General features: G+C 42.9%; 1 protein-coding gene across 1 annotated transcript in view; it reads left to right on the top strand.

The window, feature by feature from the left end:
• Positions 1 to 443: 443 nt before the first annotated feature.
• The window catches only part of pola1 (polymerase (DNA directed), alpha 1), a gene marked incomplete at its 5' end in the record, with an annotated part of 30397 nt that continues 6101 nt past the window's right edge, over positions 444 to 24739 (top strand). The window contains 6 exons of the mRNA XM_071532589.1: positions 444 to 607; positions 2009 to 2183; positions 3632 to 3813; positions 7729 to 7860; positions 14103 to 14219; positions 20897 to 20993. Coding sequence (XP_071388690.1) covers positions 444 to 607; positions 2009 to 2183; positions 3632 to 3813; positions 7729 to 7860; positions 14103 to 14219; positions 20897 to 20993 — 867 coding nt within the window. The remainder of the gene's footprint in view (positions 608 to 2008; positions 2184 to 3631; positions 3814 to 7728; positions 7861 to 14102; positions 14220 to 20896; positions 20994 to 24739) is intronic.

Genomic DNA, 24739 nt, shown 5'->3' with positions numbered 1-24739 from the left:
TACACAAGGTGAGGAAACGGCTGTTATTTAAATTTTGACTCTTGAGTAAGAAAGACTCTCCATGGGAAGTGGGGCTGGGTAATAGTGTACATCCTCTGGTCGACCAGTTGTCATCACATACAGTTGTACATCACATGTACAGTGTGCGCGGTGTAGGCCTGATCACTTGAATCGAAATGTAGCTTTTCAGTGTGAAAGGAATGGGCATTTTAAATTGGAGATGTATGTTTAGGCCACCTTCTGTATTGGCTCCAATAAATTGAAATCAACTTAAGCATAATGGTCAAACCAAAAATTAAGTTAATTTAAATTGGCAAAAAACACAAGTGATTGAGTCTATCCTTTGCCACTCCCCAATATATTTGTCCAATCACCCACTTCCCTAATAGGAAGCTGTACTTTGTATTTTCAGCTATTAGCTGTGTCTTCATTCTTGTTCTCAGTGTGTTGTCTTTCCACCTATTTCATCCCCCAGGCTCTGACCAAAGACCCTCAGGACTACCCAGATAAGAAGAGCCTCCCTCACGTCCACGTGGCTCTGTGGATCAACTCCCAGGGCGGCCGACGGGTCAAAGCTGGAGACACTGTCTCTTACATCATCTGCCAGGTGTGTGTGTCTGTGTGTGTCTATAAGAGAGGTTATGAATGACATGTACACATGACTCTCTGTGTTCATGCATAAGTCATTTTCTCGGTCAACATTATGTTACATTATTGACTCGTCAAACAAGAGAGCTTCTCTGACAGTAGGTTTACTGTCACTGCTGTGATCATGACATGAATTTCCCCTTTTTGTTTTTGTCTTTTAAAATAGACAGGCTGTGTTTCATATCTCATAATGAAACAATTTTTCAACAAAGTACAGATTCAGTTGTAGCCAGTTTTAACATGTTTCCTGTGGTCTCATGACAATAGTGAGCCAACCTTTTTTTTTTAGTGCAATTCATTCATTGCCTTTACCTGCTTATTCAGGGTCACAGGGGTCTCGAGCCTTTCCCAGCATGCATTGGGCAGAAGGCAGGGAAACACTCTGGACAGGTCGTCAGTCCATCACAGGGTTTAGTTCAGTTCAGCTGAATTAAAATGTTATTGATCCACCAAGAGACTATTTATCCTGTTCTCTGGGTTTAAAAACGCCACACAGCGAAAAGACATTCATCAAAGATAACAGTCATCTAACAAGAAAAAACAAACTAACACCTTGTGGGTCAAAGTAAAAATCAATCAAGGTGAAGGATCTCTCCTCTTTCCTTTGATGCCTACAAAATATGGCTAATATGGCTACAGTGTTAAAAATGGCTATTGGTGATGTACTGATGGACTACTTTGAGTCCATTTTGTTGTTTTTTTTCTTTTTCCTATGGGTAACTGGCAAAACGTAGATAGCATGACGTCACATCAAGATATTTTCAGCGCAGCTACAATGGAGTTTGACAGCAAAAATGTTTTGGTATTGACCCCTCAGAATCAAAGAGCAAGGTCTTTTTTCTAATCACGCCATTTTGCACCGACATTCAACAATCATACAGGGAGAAATCCACTGTAGAAGAGGAAGAGAGACCAAATTCTCCACTGACAGTAGCCTGAATGCAGTGCAGTCAAGACAAGACGCATTGCGTTTTGAGTAAGGGGCACAATTCTCGCTTTTTCATGACTGGAAAAACTTGGTCTCTTGCTCTTACCATCAGTATTGCTGTTACTCTCTCCACCTACATGTATAAGCAACTGCTGAATGAAACATGTTCACACCCGTTTGAAAGTCATTCTCAGTAATGTAGAAAATCACTAACTGAAGTAGAAGTAGCTGAGGCAGATTCAGGGAAAGTGGGTACACCAAAATGGTAAATTACAACTCTTCATCACAAAATAACTCCTGGAATGCGCTGAACATCACAGATTGATGATATATAACAGTATGAGAGTATCTGAGGGTGGAATTTTCCTTTAAGGACCAATCAAGTACAACCTACCACCCAACACCCCCTGTCTTTCTCTTGCTTTCCTCCAGGACGGCTCCACGCTGGCAGCCAGTCAGAGAGCCTACGCCCTGGAGCAGCTCCAGAAGCAGGAGGGCCTCAACCTGGACACCCAGTACTACCTGGCCCAGCAGGTGCACCCTGTGGTGTCCCGCATCTGTGAGCCCATCGAGGGCATCGACGGCGTGCTCATAGCCACGTGGCTGGGTGAGATTATGGGACACTATAGTAGACTGTAGTAGACTGATGTAAACCTTTTTGTTGGTTTAAAAGAGAGTGGGCAGTCCAGCCTCCTTCAGTGTTTTTTTATGATTTCTAGTTAGTTGTTAAGGTGATGCCTTTAACTAGAGTTTCAAGTTTATTTAAAATGATAGAACACAGAAAGAACAGAGATGAAAGAGAACAATTTTAAGTTATTAAAATGTCTGAAAAAACAATCAACATCAAGATCATCAACAAAAACATAAGTGGAGTGGGTAACAGCAATTAGAACAAAACTGACTGGAAACAGATCAAGTTCTAAGTGCAACAGTAGAAAAAGTCAGTATTTGCCAGTCCCTTAATTGCAAGCACCCTGTTTAAGGACAACATTACAATGCTAAGACTATGTTATAAATACATACAGGCCACTGGGTATTTGTGGGGTACAGCTAACTTACGAGCGATGCTACTAATCTCTCTTTATATATGTGTTAGCATTGGAGTCATAATTCCTGCCATTTTACAGTTTGTTGACAGCTGAGACAGCCAAACATAGAAAAGTTGCCATGACAGACTAATAAAAATAAAGAATAGATGTTTCAATTTGGTTTACCATTCATATAAAAATACGTGGTTTGGATGGGACTCCATAGTGGGGGACGGGTGTGTATCCCACCAGCTTGTTTTGCCTGTTCAGCCCATAGACTGTAAATAATAGCCCCATCTCTGTGTGAGCATCTGTTCAAAGAGCATGCAGTGAAGATACATGGGAAAAGGAGAATTGTGACAACATACGGAAAGAGAATTTTCAAAACAAAAATCTGTAGAATAAGCTGGAATTTGTGCGTATACAGTACTGTGCAAAAGCCTTAGGCACCCTAGATTTTTTATATACATGTTGTCTTTGATGTTTATTTATTTGTTTTCTGCATTAGTGTGGCAGTAGACTGCTCTTTATAGTAAATGTTTTTATATTTAGAAAATTTTAATTTCATTATTTTTGAAAGCATCTTCACTTTATGGATTTTTTTTTTTTTTACATGTGCCTAAGACTTTTGCACAGTACTGTATATTTTGTTTTTCTCTGTTTTATCACCATGCAAAAATTAAACTAAGAGTATTACAAAAACAGCAGCATAAGACTGACAAGAACTGGATATAAATGTGTTTGTCTTCTGGTGTGGCTTCCCAATACCAGAAGCCTTGACTCCAGTTTATTATGTTTCTAAGTGTTGTGGATGTAGTCTCTCTCCAGTACCCTTTCAGTGATACAGATGCAGTCACACAAATTTATATATGCACAAATCCTGGCTTATACTATTATTTTTATGATTCGGTATTAAGGGTTTCCACTGGAATTTTCAGCTAAATGTCTAAAATGGAAATGGAAAGGATACTCCCACCCTGGGATCAATAAATTAAAGCAATACTGTTACCACTACTGTCCATCCCAGGTCTGGACCCCAGTCATTTCCGGGCCCATCAGCAGTACCAGAGGGAGGAGGAGGGCGAGGGCCTGCTGGGAGCTCCGGTCCAGCTGACGGACGAGGAGCGCTACAAAGACTGTGAGAGGTTCACATTCTCCTGCCCTCAGTGTGGCACTGACAACATCTACGACAACGTCTTCGAGGGAGCTGTGAGTACACATCTGCACACATACAGTGGTAGCCATCATAGAAGTCCCCATCATTCATCTGTGTTGTATTACGGGGTTCCTACGGTCATAGGAGAACTGGAGAAAGTATCACATTTAGAAATTGTGTTTTCCAGGCTTGGAAAAGTTATAGTTACATGTCCACAAAGTTTTGGAAATGTTATGGATTGTTGAGTTATTTATTTTTTGTTTACAGTTAAGGTTGGCTGCTGCTAGATTGATAAAATGTGAGTGTCGTAGCTAGCCAAAATAAGATGGAGTTCGGTTGAGGTGTTCACATGCATCAATAAAAAGTATGCACCAATCGAAAGGTAACAACTGAACCCAGACGCTGACAATTACCCAACATCTAGATTCTGCTATGTTTCACAGAGTAGTCTTGGAAAAGTCTAAAAGTTTGTTGGAGCAAAAATGTGTATGAACATACTTTTCGTTCTAAAGTTAAAGTTCTAGCTTATCCATTCTCAAATGTTTTCAAATGATTTGGCCGGGCATATTGTAACACAAAACTCAAGTTTCTCAAATGCCTGGTGCCCAGACCAGATTTTGGGTGTTCTGGCAGTGGGAAAGGGAAAAAAATTTTTAACTTTTGCAAACAAATTCTCTCCAAGAGGAATGAAAAATATGTACAGCGCGCAACCAGAGTTTCCATCACCCCGAAAGGAACCTTCCAAACCAAAACCCACCTAAAAACCCAACACTTTTCAAATCCTCCTTGCGTACGAGGGTTACAATAGAAACATATCCAGCATGTGTACCTCAGGCTGCAGTAGAGAATCAGAATCAAGCCCTGTGTGCAGCACATACACACAAACACGCTGAGACACATAGCAGGATTGATGGAAATCAGAAAGAGAGGATCACTTTCATCACTAATGGTGCGTTTTAATGGTGTAATATATTAATCAGTAGAGATGCAGATAGGGAATAAGAGAGTGGAAAAATGGTGTTACCGTAAGTGTTGTATCAAACTTCCTGTGAAGGAGTCATGATCATCCACTATATTGTGTCTCCGTCTGTATTTTTAGACAGTTGCCTGGCTCCAATAGAGACTATGTTTTCATTGGCATAGTTTGGACTCCACAACTTGAAAAGCCTTTCCTTAACCCCTGCTGCCCTGTACACTCTCTCACACACACGCACGCACGCACGCACACACACACATACACACACACACAGACACACACACACACACACACAGATCTCTAACCATTTGTCAGGCCAAGGTCGCATGCGTGTGTGTACGTGTGTCTTATCCGCTTCTAATGAGGAGCAGGGCACACAGCTTTTTCTTGTCTCAAAGACACTAATAAAACTGACAACCCTCTGTCCTCTGCTAGCAACTCGCATTACATTAAAAAAGGAGTATTACACACACGCACACACTCCATAAAAGGTTGATATCATCACACACTTCAACAGATGCACTGGTGTGTCTTTCTGAGAGGCACGTACAGACACAGGACTAGACAAATCATATTACATTAAATTTAAGTTGGGGTAATAATATGCATGTACATATACAAGCAGCATAAAGATCATATCAGCCAACAGTTAAAGAGATTAGCACTCATAAGCATGGAAGGGAAAAAAATATTTTATCCTCCTTCTCCACAATCACGAGCCACTTTCCATATTTTAGAAGCCCAACTGAGTTTAGAATAGAATATGGCTTTGCATTGATTATTGTTTACCTGTCAGAGAGGCTAGTAATGTAAACAAATTTTCCAGCTTAAGGCAAAACTAACCAGGATTTGGCAGACTGCTGGTGTTAATTTCCCACCCTGTGTTAGTGGCTGGTATGCCGTGTTGAGGCGCGCACACACACACACACACTGTGAAACTGATAAGACGGTAAGTTAATTAGGGTGGTGAACATGGTCTAACAGCTCAGTGAGAGGGGAGGACAGACGGGCCTTGACTCTACCACTGACACAGAGCCAGAGAAGGTGGGAGGAGGGAGCGATTGATGATGGAGGACAGACAGAGGAGGAAAGTTGTTTGATGGGGGTAGCAAGAGAGGAGGATGGAGAGATTAAGTGGAAAAAAAATCTGGAGAAAGCAGCAGGGATTTCCCTGACATCAGTTCAGTATAACTTTAGTCATCCCACATTGGGCAATTAAATAGACATGTGAAAGCTACACGTACACACGCCACCACCAAGACATATTAATGAAAACATTATCAGGTTAAGAAAAACAACTAAAGGCAGAATTTGACAGTTGAGAAAAATGATGAGAAAATTTGTGTTTATTGTTTGTTTTTCAAAAAGTTATTTAAAGTGCAGAGTTGAGGTGGTAAAGTTGATTGGTTCACTTGGGAACAAGCATAAGGTTATTGGAGCCAATTGTAAACTTTTAATCCAAGATTAAGTATTGTAACTTGTCCTTAAGCCTCACACAAACAAGATAGATACATTGGGCATTTCATATTTTCATATAATTGGTCAGAAATGAAATAACATTTACAGTAAGCAGAAGTTTAATAGACAAAACCCTGAGAGAGAGGTTGTGTGGGAGGGAGAGTACTGTTATCAAAATGAAGTTTGGAATGAAACTAGGAAGATAAAAGAGTACGGAGGAATCGGGGAGGGAGGGTGGATGAGAGACGGGCACGGAGAGAGGAGAGGGAGGCTGCTTTCATCCAGACCCGACTGGGAGAAGAAACATGAAGGAGAGGAAAGGAAGAGGAGGAAAACTGGAAACTGTGAGGGTTAATTCTGACTCTGTGTGCGTGCTTACTTTGTGTGTGTAGGTGCATATTGGGGGAGACAATTGAGTCAACTGACTTAACTGGAAGAAAATCAGGCACTTTTTGAACAAAAAGGAACAATGTAGGCAAACAAAGAAACACTGTGTGTGGAAAGGGGGGTCTCATATTCTGTGGCAGTATGGCATTGACTTCCCTGCAGAAACCTTTTCTGCTGCTGTCAATGCGACAACTAAATGGAGTTCAGGTTTAAGAGAGAGAGTGTTTAAAGCAGTTATATTTAGTGTAATTGTTATGTAGCTACTTTTTTTTTCATTGCATTAACTATACGCCTAGCTAGCTGTCAAGTGGACAATTCAGGGGTATTGAGGTCATGTTGACCTGTTTTCTCTTGGCCACAATAATGTTAAAATGTACTGTATCCAGGGGTCTTTTCAGCACTTTCACGTTCCATGCCTGACATGTGCTTTGTGGCTGTTCCAGCGTTATTTCACTGCTTTTCTGATTACAGGGTTAAAATGCAGTTAATTTGTGATGAATGCCCATATACTTATGCACAGGGCCTCATCAACTCTGAGGGCCAAGTCACAACAGCAGTGACTCTATCATGGTACCCTGTGGAACTCCTGGTATTCATGTACAGTGGTCTGATAGGATTTACCCATCACCACATTAGTTTGGCTAAACATGGGACCAATCACACAGAAATGTCTTTGGTCTTGCCCGAGTCACACTGTGTGTTTATGTGGTACTCATTCACTTCCACCATCCAGATTTTACAAGCTGGAATGTGGATTTGAATTGGTCACTGTCCAGTCACATTCTCTCTGGTCTAACCTTCAGGCCACCTCGCCCTACTAAGCCAAACAGTTACTCATTTTTGTGTTTTGAAGGTCAAAGGTCATGACTGTGGTTTAGATGTAATTTCAACAAAAAACATAACCATAATTGCTATTAAATGATACACGATTCACTTCTGCACCAGCAGTATGTTTGTCGGGGTGGGAGATAAACTAGTATTATTTTTTTATTTTTTTATTTTTTTATTTACTAGAATTTTGAATGAGATTGAACAGTTTTGTCTTGGTGCTATGGTTCTAATTGAACATGATTTTTGTATGCGTCTTAGGTTAGTGTATGGATTGATTTATTGGTTTTCTCTGAGTTTATGCTTGTTCTGTTTTCAGGCAGTAACGTTGGAGCCCAGTCTGCTAAGATGCTGTCACATCCCTTGTGGGGGGCGCCCTATCGACCACGTTGTCAACATCAGCAACAAACTGCTACTCGACATCCGCCGCCACATCAAAAAATACTACAGTGTGAGTATAATGTGTATGTCTATGTGTTTGTGTGCGTTGGTGGCCGTGCGAATAAGAGGTATTATGGAGGCCAAGTCTCTGGTTAATGCTACTCAGGCTGTTTCTTGATTTGATTCTTCCTATTTTTTCCACTGAATGCCTAAAACTCTGCTTTCCACACACACACAGACACACACACAAACACTGGTACCTTCACCTCGTGCCCACCTGCAGGGCCACAAATGGACTTAATTTAGTTTTCATTCAGTGTCTAATGCTGCAGCTTGTAGCACAGCACAGCTGTGTCAGCTTGCTGACAAGTCTCTTTCTCTGTGTCTGCCTGTTTCTGTCGCTCTCTTCTTCTTCTGTCTCGCATTTTATTTCTTTATCTCTGTCCATCAAGGTGTACAGTTTAGTTGAACTTGCAGTTAAAGGTGCACCAATACCAATTTTTCAGGAGGGCTTGATTGAACAAAATATACACAGACATTAATTATATTATAGATAGAAATTATGTAACAATCCTCAGACAAATAAAGGAACATGATAATAATAAAATTGAAAATAAGCAGAATGTTCTTTTATTGTTGGTTCACTGACAACTTAACCTGGCTGACACTGTGCGGCAAAGAGCCTGGAGAAGGTCCACTGATCTATGTGGGCAAGTCCACGATAATGAGGTGACTTTGTTATCATAGAATTTATGATCAATGGTGATCCAAGCTCTCAATTCATCTAATGTGACCCTTGTCCTTCTAAAGCTCCGCCCTGCCCCCACCTGGGGCACAATCACATGTCAAAACACTACTTGCTCTTTACAACGACCTTCTGCTAGCTGGTATATAAGGCTTTTCCCAAACCTAGTTGGGAGGCGAGCAAACACATCCTGTCCCCATAGAAAAGCATTCAAGGCTGTCATTTGCTTCTCTTTTAAAACACTAACATCTTGGAGCTCCTCCAAGACTGGTGCTATAGCCACATCCATAACATATTGGTGTACTGCCAGTAGCCGCCATTTTCTCCACTTGTCGTAGGGCGCCCGAGCCGTAAAGTGAGAGGTTTTACGAAGCGAGTTGTAGGCGTGACAAATACTCACAAGGGAAATTATTTTTGAAGTGGCAGCCAATCACCGTACTCGAGCTGTTTTGGCTCAAATATTGTATCCAAGTACAGCTGGCTAACCAGAGTAGTTAGCACAGGGGCAGGGCCCTTGGTGCTGATGTACTTGCTTAAGCCAGGGCACCTGCCATGTCAGCTGAAAAACATCAGCTTAAATGGTCATAAAAACTGGGTTATATATCATGGAATAGTCATAGAAAAGTTGTGGAAAGTGATCTCCAAAAATGTATCAAAACTCTGTCTACAAAAGAGTTTGACTATTTAACACAATGGGGGATGTAACAGTTGCAGTAATGGTAAGAGAAACCATTAAAAAGGATGTTGGACGAGAGATGAGGGAAACCTCAGCAGGGCACTACACTGACATTTTCAACCAAAGAGCACATATTCTTGTAAAATGAAAAGAGCACAAGGAAGAATTTTAGGAGCATGATCTATGAAAATACTTGAAAATGTGCATTCCTACATTGAATACCAAGGTTAACATGCTCTTTTGCCAGTTTTTTAGATGTCAGGATAAAACTTGCATGATACCTTTGGGGAAATTGGGTCATTGCAGCAGCATCAAAAACAGAATATAGATAAAGTATACGATAAAACAGAACATATTGAACATTAAAGACAGCGTTTCTGTCAAGGTAATACAAAGCTCCTCTTGGCTTGAAAGAATTCTAACTATGTTGGTTGATTTTTTTCATTACATTATTGCCCATCACCATTGCCTTGAAAAGTTGCCCATGCATTATTATTATTGTTCGATTTATTCTAGTACAATGTCTAGTGCAGATGGATATCCATTAGCTGGGGATGGACTGATTGCTTAGTTTTGGACAGTGTGGAAACAGAGGATGTGAAGCAGAACAGTGTGTGGGACAAGTTGCCACTATATTCAGACAAATGGCCTGAGAGTGAATTAAACGGGATTCCAATGTCGCCTTTGTAGAGGGATCTCTCTCTCTTTCTCTCTCTCTCTCTCTCTCTCTCTCTCTCTCTCTCTCTCTCTCTCTCTCTCTCTCTCTCTCTCTCTCTCTCTCTCTCTCTCTCTCTCTCTCTCTCTCTCTCTCTCTCTCTCTCTCTCTCTCTCTCTCTCTCTCTCTCTGTCTGTGTCTCTCTCTCTCTCTCTGTCTGTGTGTATGTGTCTCTCTCTCACTGGTGGCTTGTAACACCTTGGTCTTGAGTGAGTGGAATGCACTGTCTATCTCAGAAGCTAGCCAAGAGAGTGTGTGTGTAGGTGGGGGTTACTCTCCCACAGTGCTGAACAGAAATCAATTAGTGCAGTGAATGTGTGGGGAGCGAGTCCCCCTCAACCCCTTTGTCACGATGTGTGAAACAGCTGCTACCACTGAATACTTACACCTCACACAGCTACACACATACACACACACGCATGCACACAAACACCACTGGAGGCTGAACAGCAGTGGACACAGCACACACACAGTGGGGCAATGAAGAGGGGTAATATTGTGTAATTAAGGATTCCTTTCAGGCCGAGGGAGAGTTCAAATAGAGCTGTTTGTCTGGCCAGATAGAGTGAAAGCCCTGTACCTCTGTGTGTGTGTGTGTGTGTGTGTGTGTGTGTGTGTACGCGAATATGCGTGCATGTGTGTTAGCCTCCTTAGCCAGGACTACAGAGACATTAATCATTAGTGAAATTACCTCCTGCCCCCCCACCATTATCAATAAACCAGCACCCTGAGATTGGGCAAACACTTGTTCACTCCCCATTCCTCCTCTCTTTCTTTCTCTCTTTCTTTCCCTCTCTCCCCCTCTCCCTCTCTCTCTCTGTGTTATGGTCCTTTCCTCCTCTGGTCCTGCCGTCTTTGGCAAAATGAGAGATTCGCTTGTTTCCTGAACCACCCCATTCTTATTTATTTATTTTTTTTACCCCTCCCGTCTAACCACCGTTGCCATGGCGTTTAACAAATTATTGCAATTACCCTCGTCATGCGGGTCGCCCCTGGAAACCGGCTGAGGGGCAGGGGAAGAAAGGGGGAGGGAGGGAGAGAAAGAAAGGGTGAATGAAGACCAGAGAAGGTGATAATCCTATTTTGAACAAAAGGTCAAATTGTTGAATAGAGAAGCTTTGATTAAGCGGAGGATGTACAAAGTGGACCGGTTTGAGCCCTATTCACTTTGTGTGTGTGTGTGTGTGTGTGTGTGTGTGTAAAGTAGACCGATTTCAGGTCTATTCACTTTAGAGCTGGAAGTGTTGATTGCCGAAGCACAAAACCAGTAAGAGCTCCTCTGTGATGCTTGTCCTCATTCCACCTGTGTGTGTGTGTGTGTGTGTGTGTGTGTGTGTGTGTGTGTGTGTGTGTGTGTGTGTGTGTGTGTGCATGACAGGTGGATTCCACTGGTATAGGAGTCATGTCAGAGAGGCTTCTCCACTGTGTTAACATCAACAGTACCTGACCCTTACAAAAAGATGACAGGCAAGGACAGAAAGGGAGGGAATGAGGGATGGATGGATGGAGGGAAGGAGGTTAAGACAGAGGACAAGATAGTGTGTGTCATCTGTCACCAACATGACAAGCCCTCATGGTAATAAGGAGTGCAAGGGTCAAATCAACAGCACCCAGACCATAGAATAAATCCAAAACATCGCTGTTTCCCGAGAATATCCATGCAACTTCAGTAATAGAAAAGTGCAGGAATAAGAGCCAAGCTGTTGATGTATCAGAGCCGACACTGGAAGAATCTGAGAGGAGGGAGGGGGGAAGGTTGTGGGGGTGGTGTGGTTTGGAAGAGGTGAGAGTGTTAAAAAAAAATGGGCAGACAAAAGAGGAAGGAGAGAGAGAGCGAGTATATTTCGTGGTGGGCGTCGTGGCCTGGTCTTGCCTCTGTTTGGTTAAATTATGTGGAACTCATTTGACGTCTGCATTCAGTGTGTCAGGTATCCACTGCTATAATTATGCAATTATGAGCCTTTATTCTCTCACGTCCGACTGTACACCCTCCCCCCCTCTTGCTCCGGCTAAATGCCTCAATTAGATGTTTTTTTTTTTTTTCCTCCCTCTCTCCTCACACGCTCCCTGTTTTTAGTCCTCCTTCTTTCTCAGTTTCACTGCGGCTCTGGCAGGCCTGCCTCACTGAAAACCAACTTGTGTGTGTGTGTGTTTTTGTGGTTTGTGTGCATGGATTCTGGGTCACTGGACACCAGTAGCAGAGCAGAAGGGCATGATGGGTAGTTTTCTTCCTCTTTCAACCTCCTCATCTGTGTATGTGACTTACTTAGGCACTTGAGTCCTTGGTGTGTGTGTGTATGTCGTATTAATACATTTTTATGTGTGTATGATGGAAATTGTGTATGGGAAACAATTAATATATTTGCTCAAGTTTGATTGTATTGTCTGTGTTACCCTTGTGAAACCCATGGGAACAGCAGTGTATGCTAAGGCTTGTGTCATAAGAAACACACAAAAAAGATTTAGATCAAACAATCATATGATAGCCTCCCAATGAAACACACACACACTCCTTATCTCCCACCTCTGTGAACCATTGTCCGACATATATGTTTTTATCAGAGCCGGTGATGCGGTCTCATTTCCCATGATGCCTAGCTCTTTGTACCAGAGCGGCAGCGTTGTTTAGATAATTAGTCCTGGCGCTGGGATTTGTGGGTAAAGCTGTGAACTCTGGGACTTTCTAATTGATTTGGGACATGTGAGGTTGTGTGTTTGGTTTTCATTTAGAGGAGATTGGCTGGGCTGTGTGTGTGTGTGCACGTGCATGTGCACATGTGCAGACTACATTGAGTGTACAGCTTTGTGTGAGATCTGCAGTGTTTTGTGTTGTGTAGTCGGCTCTGTAAGGAGAAAAAAAGTCATCTCCACTATCTCCATTTCTGCTGTTATTCAAAACCGATAAGGAGGACGTCTTCAGTGTGTGTGTGTGTGTGTGTGTGTGTGTGTGTGTGTGTTAGCATGCATGTGTGTGTGAGAGAGAGAAGACACAAACTCGTGTGTGGATAGAGAGGCAGGTGCAGTGATGTCGTAGGGATTTAGTGCGAAGGATGAATGGAAGGAAGGGATGCAAAGGGGTCGATGGTGGCGAGTCTTAGGCTCTGTCATTAGTTGGGCATTAACCCCCTCCCCTGTAAACCCCCCCTTAGTAATGACAGGGCAGAAAAAAGCGGAGGGAGGGGTGCGTGGAAGGATAGGGGGAGATTGAGAGAGAGGGTTAAATCACAGCACCTGCTCAAGGCCACTAACTCACCCCAGGGGGTCCTAACTACTGCAGTTTTGGCTGTCCACTGCTCTGCCTGTCTGACAAGTGCTCAAAGAGTAGGACCCCAGCACACAGCTGTTGAAGACACATTCAAATGTAGAGAGGAAGAGGGACGGGAAGGTGTTCTTTCAGGGTGGGATGTGAAGTCAGATGTAGACCTCTGCTCATTTGATTCTCACTCTTTCTTCGCCTTCCTCTTTCATTTTTTTCCCTCGTCCTTTTTCATTCTTGCCTCTTGATCTTTCTTTCTATTTCTCTCCCTTTTTAGCTTTCTCTTGTCCTTCCCCACCCACCTCTCTATCTCTCTCTCTCTCTCTCTCTCTCCAAGTATTTTTATGTCTGTTGTGTCGAATTAGAGCAGCTAAATGGAAATGGCAATTTTCAGTAGAATTTCCTCAATATCACAAACAGACACTTGCTTGAGGCAGCAAAGTTTTTTGTAAATTTAAAGAAAAACGACTCATATTGACAAAATGAATAACGATGGAAACATTTAAAAAATAAATAATTACATAGCATAAAGACTCCTGTGGATGTGTTTTCTGACATAGCTCCGTTTGTACATTCAGAAAGCTTATTTATTTGCTTCAGTCCAGCTGATGGAAACCTTATTCACATCGTATTTTTTCATTACATTTCCAGCAAGGTTACCACCAAAGGTGTATGGAAACTCAGGGATAAATTGATAAATTCTGTGGGAGTCATGGGATATCTGAAATTTTGGAAATGGGTCACCTTATAGGATAATCGTAACTGTAGTGGAAACCAGACCGTTCACAACTTTAGAACCTTTCTGGAAAATCAAGGAGAAGTCGTGGAATTTTACTATATATCACAGTGGGAAACTTGTTCTAAAGTGTGCTCAAAATGTACAGTTGGATTGAAAATTAGCTTATGTTTCTCTCTCATAGGGCTGGTTGGTGTGTGAGGACCAGGCCTGCCAGAACAGGACCAGACGTTTGCCCATTGCCTTCTCCCGCCATGGACCCATCTGCCCTGCCTGCACCAGGGCGACACTCAGACCAGAGGTAACACACTCACACACACACAGATATACACACACACACACACATATGGTATACCAGAATTTAGGTAAGGAAACACTCAGAAACACCAGAATGGAGGTAGCACTCACACACACGTATATATGTGTTACCCAATGGAGGAAAAGAAACGTATACACATACCAGAATGGAGGTAACGCAAACACGTTTTCTCAGACACCCCAAATTGGGAGGTCACTCACACATATACACACACACCAGACTGAAGGTAAGATGCATGCACACACCCTCGCACATTATTGCATACTGTGTGTTTTGTCCAGGTGATGGTGCTATGGAGCTGAAGTCCCTTCTCTCTATATGTACATCTCTGCTGATTAATATCACATTTCACCACATACACACACTGTCACTGATAAAAATGATCCTCTCTTTTTTGACTTCCATCTCCTTCTGTGTGTATGTGTGTGTACATGTGTGCACACGCCTCTACACATGCATGCATACCTCATGTGTTTGGAAGGCACTAAGAGCTGGGTGGTAGTTTAGCCATTAAAAGCATCTGTCTGTCTAGCGCTGACAGAAGCCTTATGAACACTTTGTTAGCTTGACCACTGGATTTAAAAGAAACGCTCCTTTCAATTTGACCGTGACGGTTCAATCTTTTTTTCTTTTTTTTCCTCGTCCCATTCTCACCATTCATATCTCAACCCTTTCCTTAACTCTCCCTCACTTCTTTCTCTTACATGCTCTGCTCCTATCTGCCCCCCTCACTGCTTTGCTGTGTCTGGCTCTGTGGCGACAGGTTGTAAACCAGAAGGCCAATTTCTGCTGTCACCGTAGCCACTTAGGCGTCCATTGCTGTGCCTGAGGGCCCTGGCACTTTAAACTGCTGGCTGAATAAAACATTTAACACTCTGTGCCCGTTCACCTCTTCCTCTAGCCTAACTCCTCTACCATCTCTTCTATTTTTCCCTTTATGCGTATGTATTGAAGCCAGAAGTTGATGATTATGATGATACTACTACGAGTACTACTACCACTACAACTAACAATAATTTATATAGCACTTATTTATCAGCAGATCTTACAAGTGCTTTCCAAAAAGGCTTAAAATACAAAAAATAGTCAAATATATTTAGAGGAAATAAAATGGGAAATAGTATTCAAAAGAAAAATGCTTGAAAAAAAATAACAAAAAACAATACAAGACTAAAAGTTGGCAAAATCAGAAACATTAGTCAAAAGTCTAAAAATTTTATTTTCAGAAGTCATGTAAATGATCCTGGATAAGTTCCTCAGGTCAGGTATAAATGAAGGGATTTTTAGCCTTTTTATTTTTCATAAAACCATCTTAGCTTTAGCAAATGGATGCATGTCAAAATCTTTCCTTGGAAAATCATCCTTTTATTAAATGCCAATGTACTAAATCATTTTATTATTCTTTTTTTTAATTCACAAGATGGTATTAATGTACCATCTTGTGAATCAAACTGCAGTGAAGAAAGTGTACGAAAATGGAGTGTAGTGCTTGGAGAGACAGGTAGCCATTTTCCAGTATTGTACCGTGCTGCGCCGTGCCATCAAACCGTGTTCACAGGTTCTGAAGGTGTTTCCATTCTCCACCAGCAGAAAAGTTCAGGATATAGTTCTTGGAGCTAAATTTCGTTCCACCTCAGGAGCAGGCACCTTTGCGAGTACCAGGGATGTTTGGGTGGAGCTAGCAGGGCTTCCTGACTGTCCTTGGCCGGCTTGTCCAGGTCCTGGCTGCACTGTCACTACTGGAATCTTTATTATGATTATCGTGGAGGTTTTCATTGAAGGGGCTATACAAAAAACAGCAGACAGGCAACCACAGCATAAAGTTAGAGTATAAATTTAAATAAATAAAAGATACTACAAATAAGATGATAGTTTCAGTCTCCTCCATTTTTGCGGTGTTGTTTGTTGTTTACAGCGTCACTTTGCTAATGATGTCCCCAGCGTTACTGCAGCTTTTTTTGCATCACTTCCAGACCTTTGCGGATTCTTCACAGAAATGCAGTGGAAACTGAAACAGGGAACCCATCCCTGGAGCCACCTACTGTATGTCCTGGCCGGTTCTCACTACAGAAGCTTCCCGTTCAGTGACAACGGGCTAATAGACATGGAGTTCTGGCAAAATGGGAAAGGTCTTGCCCCTTGTATCCTACCTCTAGCTGACTGGGGTGGTTGATATCATGACTGCAGTAGCTGCCACGGGTAAAGAGGGTCACAAAGGAGAGTAGAGGGCTCTAACTTGAGGGGCTGGGGAAACTTTTGCTTCAATTAAAGTACAGTGAAGATGATGTTGACTTTGTTAGTCCTGCATTAAAGTGTGAAGAAAGAGCCAGGTTCAAGCCCCCATGGCAACAAATATCTACCCTGCTGAAGTGTCCTTGACCATATTAAACTAGCATTAACTTTTTAGCTAACAACAGTAGCACTGTTGTCTGAAGCAAGCTAGTAGCAAGAAGATTAATAACAGAGCAGCATACATATCACATCGCTGACAATGAAGAGTACTCGAAGCGGCCATTCCTGGCTGTGTTTCAGCCAAAGTCTTTGAATATTGGATCACTTTGTTTGCATTCCCTTCACACACACACTCGCACATATCATCTGCCGATATCTGCCTAATATCGGCATCACCCCATAAAGACAATCAAGGTTTCCTCTTTGTGTTTCAAATGTTGAGTAACTCCTAGGCTGCACTGGAAATGTTCTGAATATTTCTTTCTGCCAAACGTTTGTTCCCAGCGGAGGCTCTGTTAAAGGAGCTTCTTGTTTGTGACTCTCCATTCCCTTTTCTCTCTTGCATCATGCTACATTTACCATCGCTGTGGGTGTTGCCTCTCCTCTTTTCTCCTCCCTCCCTCCCTCCATCAGTCTCTCTCTCTCTCTCTCTCTCTCTCTTCCCTCTCTCTCTCTCTGGACACAGATTCAGAGCGTGATCTGATCTCCATGTAATGGGAGAGTAATAGGCACTCTGCCTTGATTGGTTGGTAATTTGGGGGAGTTATGCACAGGTGCAATTTGTAATATTTTCAGTAAATTAAATTTCTTTCTCTTCCTCTCTCTCTCACGCTCTTCATCTCTCCCTCTCTCTCACGCTCTCCTTTCCCTTTCCAGTGCTTATCTCAAATAAGCTATTTTTTTTCACCCCTTCTCAAATCTCTGTCCTGACTTTTTCCTTTTCTTTCCCTTTATTCAGTGCTTTCTTTCCCTGCTCCTTTCTTTTCTTTCTTTCTCTCCCCGTCCCTCCTTAGCTCTTACACTCATTCTCTTTTCTCCCTGGCTTGCTCTCTCTCTCCTCCTCTTACCCTCCCTCTCTCTCTCTCTCTTTCTCCCCTCGTTTTATTGATGTATGCTCAGGCGCCCATTAGAGCTCCCTTTTTCCCTCTAGTGGAAATTGCAGCATGTTAATTTTCACACAAATTACGGCAATAGCAGGTATCTCTATTTGATACATTATAGCGGGAGCAATCAGAGATAATTGAGTGCCTTTCAGAGGGAGACGGCTGCATTCACTGCCGGCTCAAAGCCGCCCCATTATCGCCTAATCGCTCTTTAAACACTGAATTTCGCCGAACAAAAATTCTTGTCATAATTTTGCTTAAGTGTATTTGGAAATCACAGTCCTTTGAGCGAGGATAATTGAAATCAAATCCCTTTCACTGGAGCTGACATTTCTACATTTCCCCCCAATTGAAATTAATTTCAAAAATTGAGCATGAATATCTTCAAATAGCAGGCAATTATGCCTTTCAATGGGAAGAAATTACCGGTGCTGAATCGTTGGAGGCTTGCGGGCGAGAGCACCAGTTAAATGCCTTTGTTTCCCGCCGTGTTTGCCTAGTAACGATTTACATATATTGACTCATTATGGTGTCTTGTGAAGCCGATCGGCGTGACTACCACAACCGGCAATAACGCTCATCGCATCTAAAAAGCTCAAGAGTTTTAAAGCCTTGTGGTCTCACAGCTGAGGAGAAATGTATGTTTGTTTCTCTCCATCTCTCTCTCTCCCTCTCTCCCCATCTCACTCCCTCTCTCTTGTTGCAGCTGCAGTTATGTGTGGGCTGGATATTGTAGGTTCAGTATTTACAGCGCGTGTTTGCGGCAGAGCTGCAGAAGAGCAGGTTCACAAGGGAAAGTGTATAGCACCGAGGCCTTGTTTGTGTTATTGGTGCTGTGATATTTTCATCCACTGCCCATTTAAGCCATATCCAAGATAGGGAATTGCATAGTTGTAGTTTACATCCATTATCAGCGTGGTGTGTTTTTGTTTTCTTTGGTCCTTACTGTTGTCGGTCGTTCCATACATATTGTCTGACTCTACCTTTTCATTAACTGCTTTAGTGTATACTTGAGCAGTAGTACTGTACTTGTGTACTTGTACTAGTGCACCAAGTTCTTCAGAGGTCGGAGATGTGTGTGTGTGTGTGTGTGTGTGTGTGTGTGTGTGTGTGTGTGTGTCCTAAAGGATAGAGTCAGGTGTTTTTAAGACTGAGGAAGTCTGAGTGCTCCTTCTATTGTGTGAGCTGTGGCGGGCCATTTTAAACTGTTGCTCTGTGATTTGGACCCATTTGTATGACTTATCCTCTTCTTTTCCTTTCATTATTTTTTCTTCATTTCTTCCATTCATCCTCTGTCACCATTCTCTCGCTCTCTTTTTCTTTCCCATGCGCGCACACACGCGTCTCCCGTTGCCGTGAGGCTTAACTGTGTTTGTATGTGTGTGTTTGTGCATGCGTACATGCGTTGGGGTGTCGGGGAGGTGGGAGTCAGTCGGGGAAGAGGGAGGCAAAGGAGCAAGGGGTTCGAGGTGGGGGCTGGGGGGTCCTACGCTCCCGGGAGAGAGGCAATTTCACAGCTGGTTTACTCCTTAGGCAGTCAGGCTGAAAATGCTGCAGATTTGTGGAGCAAATTGAAATGGTGTCAGTGCAGGAACAAAGCGCTGAGCCGAATGACAAGGTAGGTGTGTGTGTGTGTGTATGTGTGAGGGAGGGTTGAGGGGCTCTAAATTCAATAACGACCCTGTAACATTTTAGCCACGCCTTTCTGACACCTGTCAGTCAATCCGCATTCAGCAACTGGCCCGCCCACAATCAGCATTATATTGTTTGAATGTGTGCGCGAGTGTGTGTGCCTGTGTGCGTTTTATTTTCGAGAGGAAGAAGTGGTGTGTGCTGTTTGTGCCGACCGAGCTAGTTCAACCTTGGCAACCGTAACCGAGGCTCCATTATGGGATGTGCATGGTTTGGTTGTTGACCAGGCAGTGCATCAACGGTCAACAGCTGTGCATGCCATGTGGGCAGCCATAGAAAGCCATTAAACACACGTGTACACACACACACACACACACACACACACACACAGACACTGTACCTATGTATAGTCTGCATTTAGTTGCATTAGATACTCTTGCCACTTGATTATGCGACAGCAGTTAAACTGAAATTACAATTACGCACATTGCCGATTGGCAGGTATAATGGGCGCACACACACACAGATACTCGCACACACAGAGGAATTGTCAGGGGCTTCTTCCTGGTGGTAATAATAAAGCACTCTGCACACACCTGATGGCAGTGTGGGGTCGGGGCGTAGCGTGCCCTCTCCAGCGTAGCAGGGAAATGACGAGCCAATAACTGCAATTAAACATGCAGTATAATGGCTAATCAAATTGACAGCCTCGGCTGTTCGCATGCCTCTCTCACAATGGCTTATCACAACAAACTATTATGAGGGAGGGTATTTCAGGCCCGATCCCCTCTTTTCTTTTTCTCTCTTTCTTTCTGTCTCTGTTTCTCTCTCTCCCTCTCATTTCTTTCTGTATCTTTCCCCTTTCTCTCTCTCTCTCTCTCTCTCCCTCCCACCACTCTGTCTCGCTCATCCTCTCAGTCTCTCTTTCTATCTCTCTCCCTCTGGCAGGCTGTCGGGCGGCTCCAGTTAATTGCAATGGAGATTAACAAAGCAAGCAAATTTGTTTTCTGGCTTTACTATGTCACGGAGAGGAAGGGAGATTGTTTTAGGGAGGTGCAGAGTAGACACACTAGCGGGGTACACATTGGTTGAGTCTCATCCAAATTACCTGTTTTTCAAGCTGGTAAACTAAATAGATTCATCTGTTTTGTACATTTTCTTACCCTGTCATAATATTAACAACTTGGATTTTTACACATTTGGCTGACACTCATACACAGTCATTAGATCATAAAATGGCACAAATTAAGAACTTTGTAATGCAATTTTGTAATGCAAAACTATGTAATGTAATTAGTAGGAAGACAGGAAAGGGAGAAGAGAGAAGGAAGGAAGCAAGACAGGAAAAGTAGAGAGAGGAGAAAGGGAAAGTAGAGGGAAAAGATGAGGAGAGAAAGCAGGTAGGAGGGGAGAAGAAAGTGGAGAGGGGTTAGCTCTTCTATTAGCTGGATCTGTTTGAGGTGAATTTTCTAAACAAAAGTTAGACATTGCCTACGTCAAGACCACCATACACCATGAGCCAACAAAGCTTTTGCCATAATGCAGTATTCATCTGAGAGTGTATCAGGTTTTGGTTTTGTTTGGCTTTGGCATGGTTGTGTGTGTGATGGTACAATGCTGCAGTGGTTTGTGTTGTACAAGTAGTGTTGCTCTAATTGTGTGTGTGTGTGTGTGTGTGTGTTCTCTCCACAGTACTCTGAGAAGGCCCTGTACAACCAGCTCTGCTTCTACAGGTTCATCTTTGACTGGGACCATGCAGTTGCCAAAGTACTACAGAATGAAGACAGAAGTAAGAACGCATGCACACACACTCTGCACAGCATCGCAGTACTGCTATAGGATTGTACTGCTTTCTATTGGTATTTCTTGTGCCCACCCTTCAAAAATATATAGATTCATAAAATTAGTTAATTCATTCTAAGTTCTGTATAATATTAGTTGTGAAATCATTCCTTTTCTCTCGTTTTTTTATTGTTTTTGTCATTATTCCACACTACCTCCTTTGAAACTGAAATCAAGTTGCTAGAAATTGAAGTTGACATTTTGCTGTCCTAACAATACTACCTCACACATACACATACACCATAGCATTAGCAATCAATGGCTCAACTTAAACCTTTTACACAGGCTGCACTTACAATATTCACCATTGATAGCACACGCACACACACACACACACACACTCACAAGCAGACAGCGAGCGGACTATGGGCATTGGATATGGGGGGGTGGGGGGGGTTAAGGACATTCAGCTCCTCGAGTCGACAGCCCTAATTTAGGAGACGGATTCAATCACACACACATACAGAATGCAAAACGCTCCAATCACTGGAAGAAAGAAGGAAAGAGCCCTCCATCTCTCTCCCTCTACCCCTACCCTCACTGTCCATCTCTACCTCTTTCTCTCTCTCTCCTTTCTCTCTCTCTCTCTCTCTCCCCCTCTTGGACAGGCACTCGTTTGGCTGTGTTGATTGAAAACAGGTTTTAGATTTGGGGAAATGATAGGGGGAGTAATGGGCGCGCTGACGAAAGGATAGCCCTTCTCCTATAATGGGACATGGAGCGTATATTTCCCCCCTTGGACCCAAATAGACGCTACTCCAGCGCTCTGGGCGCGCTCAGTAGGCGTCAGCCACAAGGCCTCTTTCCCCATAGTCCTCCCTGATTGATGTCACTTGATTAGAAAGGGCCGCTGGACCGAGTGATTTATTTATTTGATTAAATATTTATGTATGTATGTTATTTATGTATGTATGCCTGAATTGTGCGAGTGTGTGTGCCAGCCAGGACCGGAGTGAGGGAGCGAAAGAGCGAGACAGCAGAGGTAAATATAACGTGTAATCAACAGATGACCACTCAGAAGATGGAGGGAGCTGAAATAGAGGGATTGGGGCAGTGGAGAGGAGGGGGGGAAGGGAAGGAGTGCTAACATGATTATAGCCTCGATTTTTGCTTTCTTTTATTTCTATCTTTTCCTAGATGCGGGAAATCATCGCCAATCAATTCTTGACTTGCCTCCTTTCTTTCTGTTCCCGTTCGTTGCAATTTTTTTTGGTCTGCTTCTTGGCATTGTGTTCTTGGGTTTCAGTCGGTATTTGTAACTCAATATAATACAACACTTTATCTTTCAGTGGGATAGCCATTAGGAATTTGACGATTTTTCTCACAGGTTACCGTACATATAGAGCGCACTGTATACATGTCATCTATGTAGAAGCACAGCGATGGCCACAAAGCGAGTGAGGGTTAAGCATACACTACATGGTATGTGGTTGTGCAGTAAGTTTAGCGACTTGTGACAGCAGCAGTCAGTTGACAGTCTGCTGCTACCAGATCAGTTTCTGTCTCCAGGAATCAGTCCAGACGAAATGCTAGGCCACATCAGATTCACTATTCTTAAAAAAAAATGTTAGGCCGTGCTTTCACCTTAGTATTTCAGAATCAGAAGCACTGTAATTGCCAAGTACAATAATGTCACCAATAGGTGTAGAAGACAAAGTCAATTCCCTGACATGTGGTACAGCTCCTTACATACAGTGCAATATATGGACATTTGAAAATATGTAAGAGAAATCAAGTTTATTATTATATCACTTTACATGTTTAGATTCAATAGCAATGTGCATTTGCGCTACATGGCATTCTGTATGGTTGCAACTATAGAGGGAAGTGTAGTGAGTGTCTACTTGTGCATTGGTCCAGTGCACCATGTGGTATTGACTACTTTCACAGAGTAGGAGAGATGCAGGAGACAAGGTTCTGGAGGGATTCGATCATAGGCCCCACAGGGGCACATTTGGTCCCGGAGCCACTTAACCACTCCACCGTCACCGGACACCACCATGTTTACTTGTTACTGGCTCTGTCAGCCCTGGAGAAGTGAGTACGATGCTCTTTTCTCTGCGCTGTCAGCCCCGGCGATCAAATCGTCCATGTTCCTGTCAGTGGTTTGGTTTTCTAAACACTAAGTCCACCGGTGTCCCCGCATTGTCCCCAAAATCTGTGGGAGAGACAGAGGATGTGGCTGTGTCTTGTCTGTTACACCCAATACTGTTCCACTACTGGCTTTGTTCAGCCCAACAATCTACAGAGTTAAAATTCACAACAAGTCTACAGGTTCTCTACAGGTTCACTGTGGGGCCACAAAATAAGTGAAACACTTGTGTACACCTGTGTAGGATTGTAGTGGTGGCTAAACCTACCTGAACCCAGTTTAAAGCCAATATAAATTGTCAGTAAGCCAATGTAAATAGAATACCAACTACATCACTGTATCTAATGCCGCGTTCAGGTCATATTGGAATAAGCAAAAGAACGGGACGACATCTCATTGCTACAACTTGGAAGTGGTCAAGTGTTTAACTCGTTAGAACGCCCACATCCAAAATATTTCATGTTTATTAATTTAAAATCAACCGTAACTGCACTGAAGCAGACATTACTCACTTTTTATAAATAGCTGATTGTATTTCTATGAATAAAACTGGTAATTTTGATTATTACCTTGGACTGCCAACATCGGTGCAGTGCAGTATTTGCCGCTTGTGGTAACACACTTTCGCAATTCGTGACACCAAGTGGCAGAGAAAAACGCACGTCCTACTTGTATATACCACTAGGAGGCTATTGTGAAAGTTTTTTCCCAGATGTCAAGGTCCGATTTCTGGAAAAAGTATGGAAGCGTGTGCGTGTGCGTGTGCGTGTGCGTGTGCGTGTGCGTGTGCGTGTGCGTGTGCGCACCTGTGTGGATGGGTGTTTGAATATACACTCACCGAGCACTTTATTAGGAACACCTGTACACCTGCTAATTCATGCAATTATCCATTCAGACAATCATGTGGCAGCAGTGCAATGCATAAGATCATGCAGATACAGGTCAGCAGCTTCAGTTAACGTTCACATCAAACATCAGAATGGGGAAAAAAATGTGATCTCATTTACTTTGACCGTGGTTGTTGGTGCCAGACGAGCTGGTTTGAGTATTTCTGAAACTGTCTCTAGACAGTCTCTAGAGTTTACACAGAATGGTGCAAAAAACAAAAAACATCCAGTGAGCAGCATTTCTGCGGACAGAAACGCCATGTTGATGAGAGAGGTCAGAGGAGAATGGCCAGACTGGTTGGAGCTGACAGAAAGACTACAGTAACTCAGATAACCTCTTTACTACTGTGGTGAGCAGAATAGCATCTCAGAATGCAACACGTCGAACCTTGAGGTGGATGTCACTTTGGTAGCCGGTTGACACTGAGCTGAAAGCTGATACCTACCCAGTATTAGTATGGTGTTCCTAATAAAGTGCTCGGTGAGTGTATATATGTTCATATGACTGAGCAGTCCTGTCTGACTCTGATACACAACCCTAAAACCCAACTACTGGCTCTTTTCAACACTGACAAACCAGTCTCTCCACCAGATGATTAATGTCCAACACAGACACACACACACGTAAATGCAGTACATACCTCTGCTTTTGTCAAATGGAGAAGGATGCATGTTATACGCACACACACATGCTGCTGTAAAGTATAGGTTTAA

Source organism: Centroberyx affinis, unplaced genomic scaffold (genome assembly GCF_046629955.1).
Source record: "Centroberyx affinis isolate AG114_WGS23_722 - 3 ecotype Tasmania unplaced genomic scaffold, CSIRO-AGI_Caff_v1 ptg002219l_1, whole genome shotgun sequence".
In the NCBI taxonomy this organism is placed as follows: domain Eukaryota; kingdom Metazoa; phylum Chordata; class Actinopteri; order Beryciformes; family Berycidae; genus Centroberyx; species Centroberyx affinis.
This window is presented reverse-complemented; position numbering and strand designations above follow the sequence as displayed.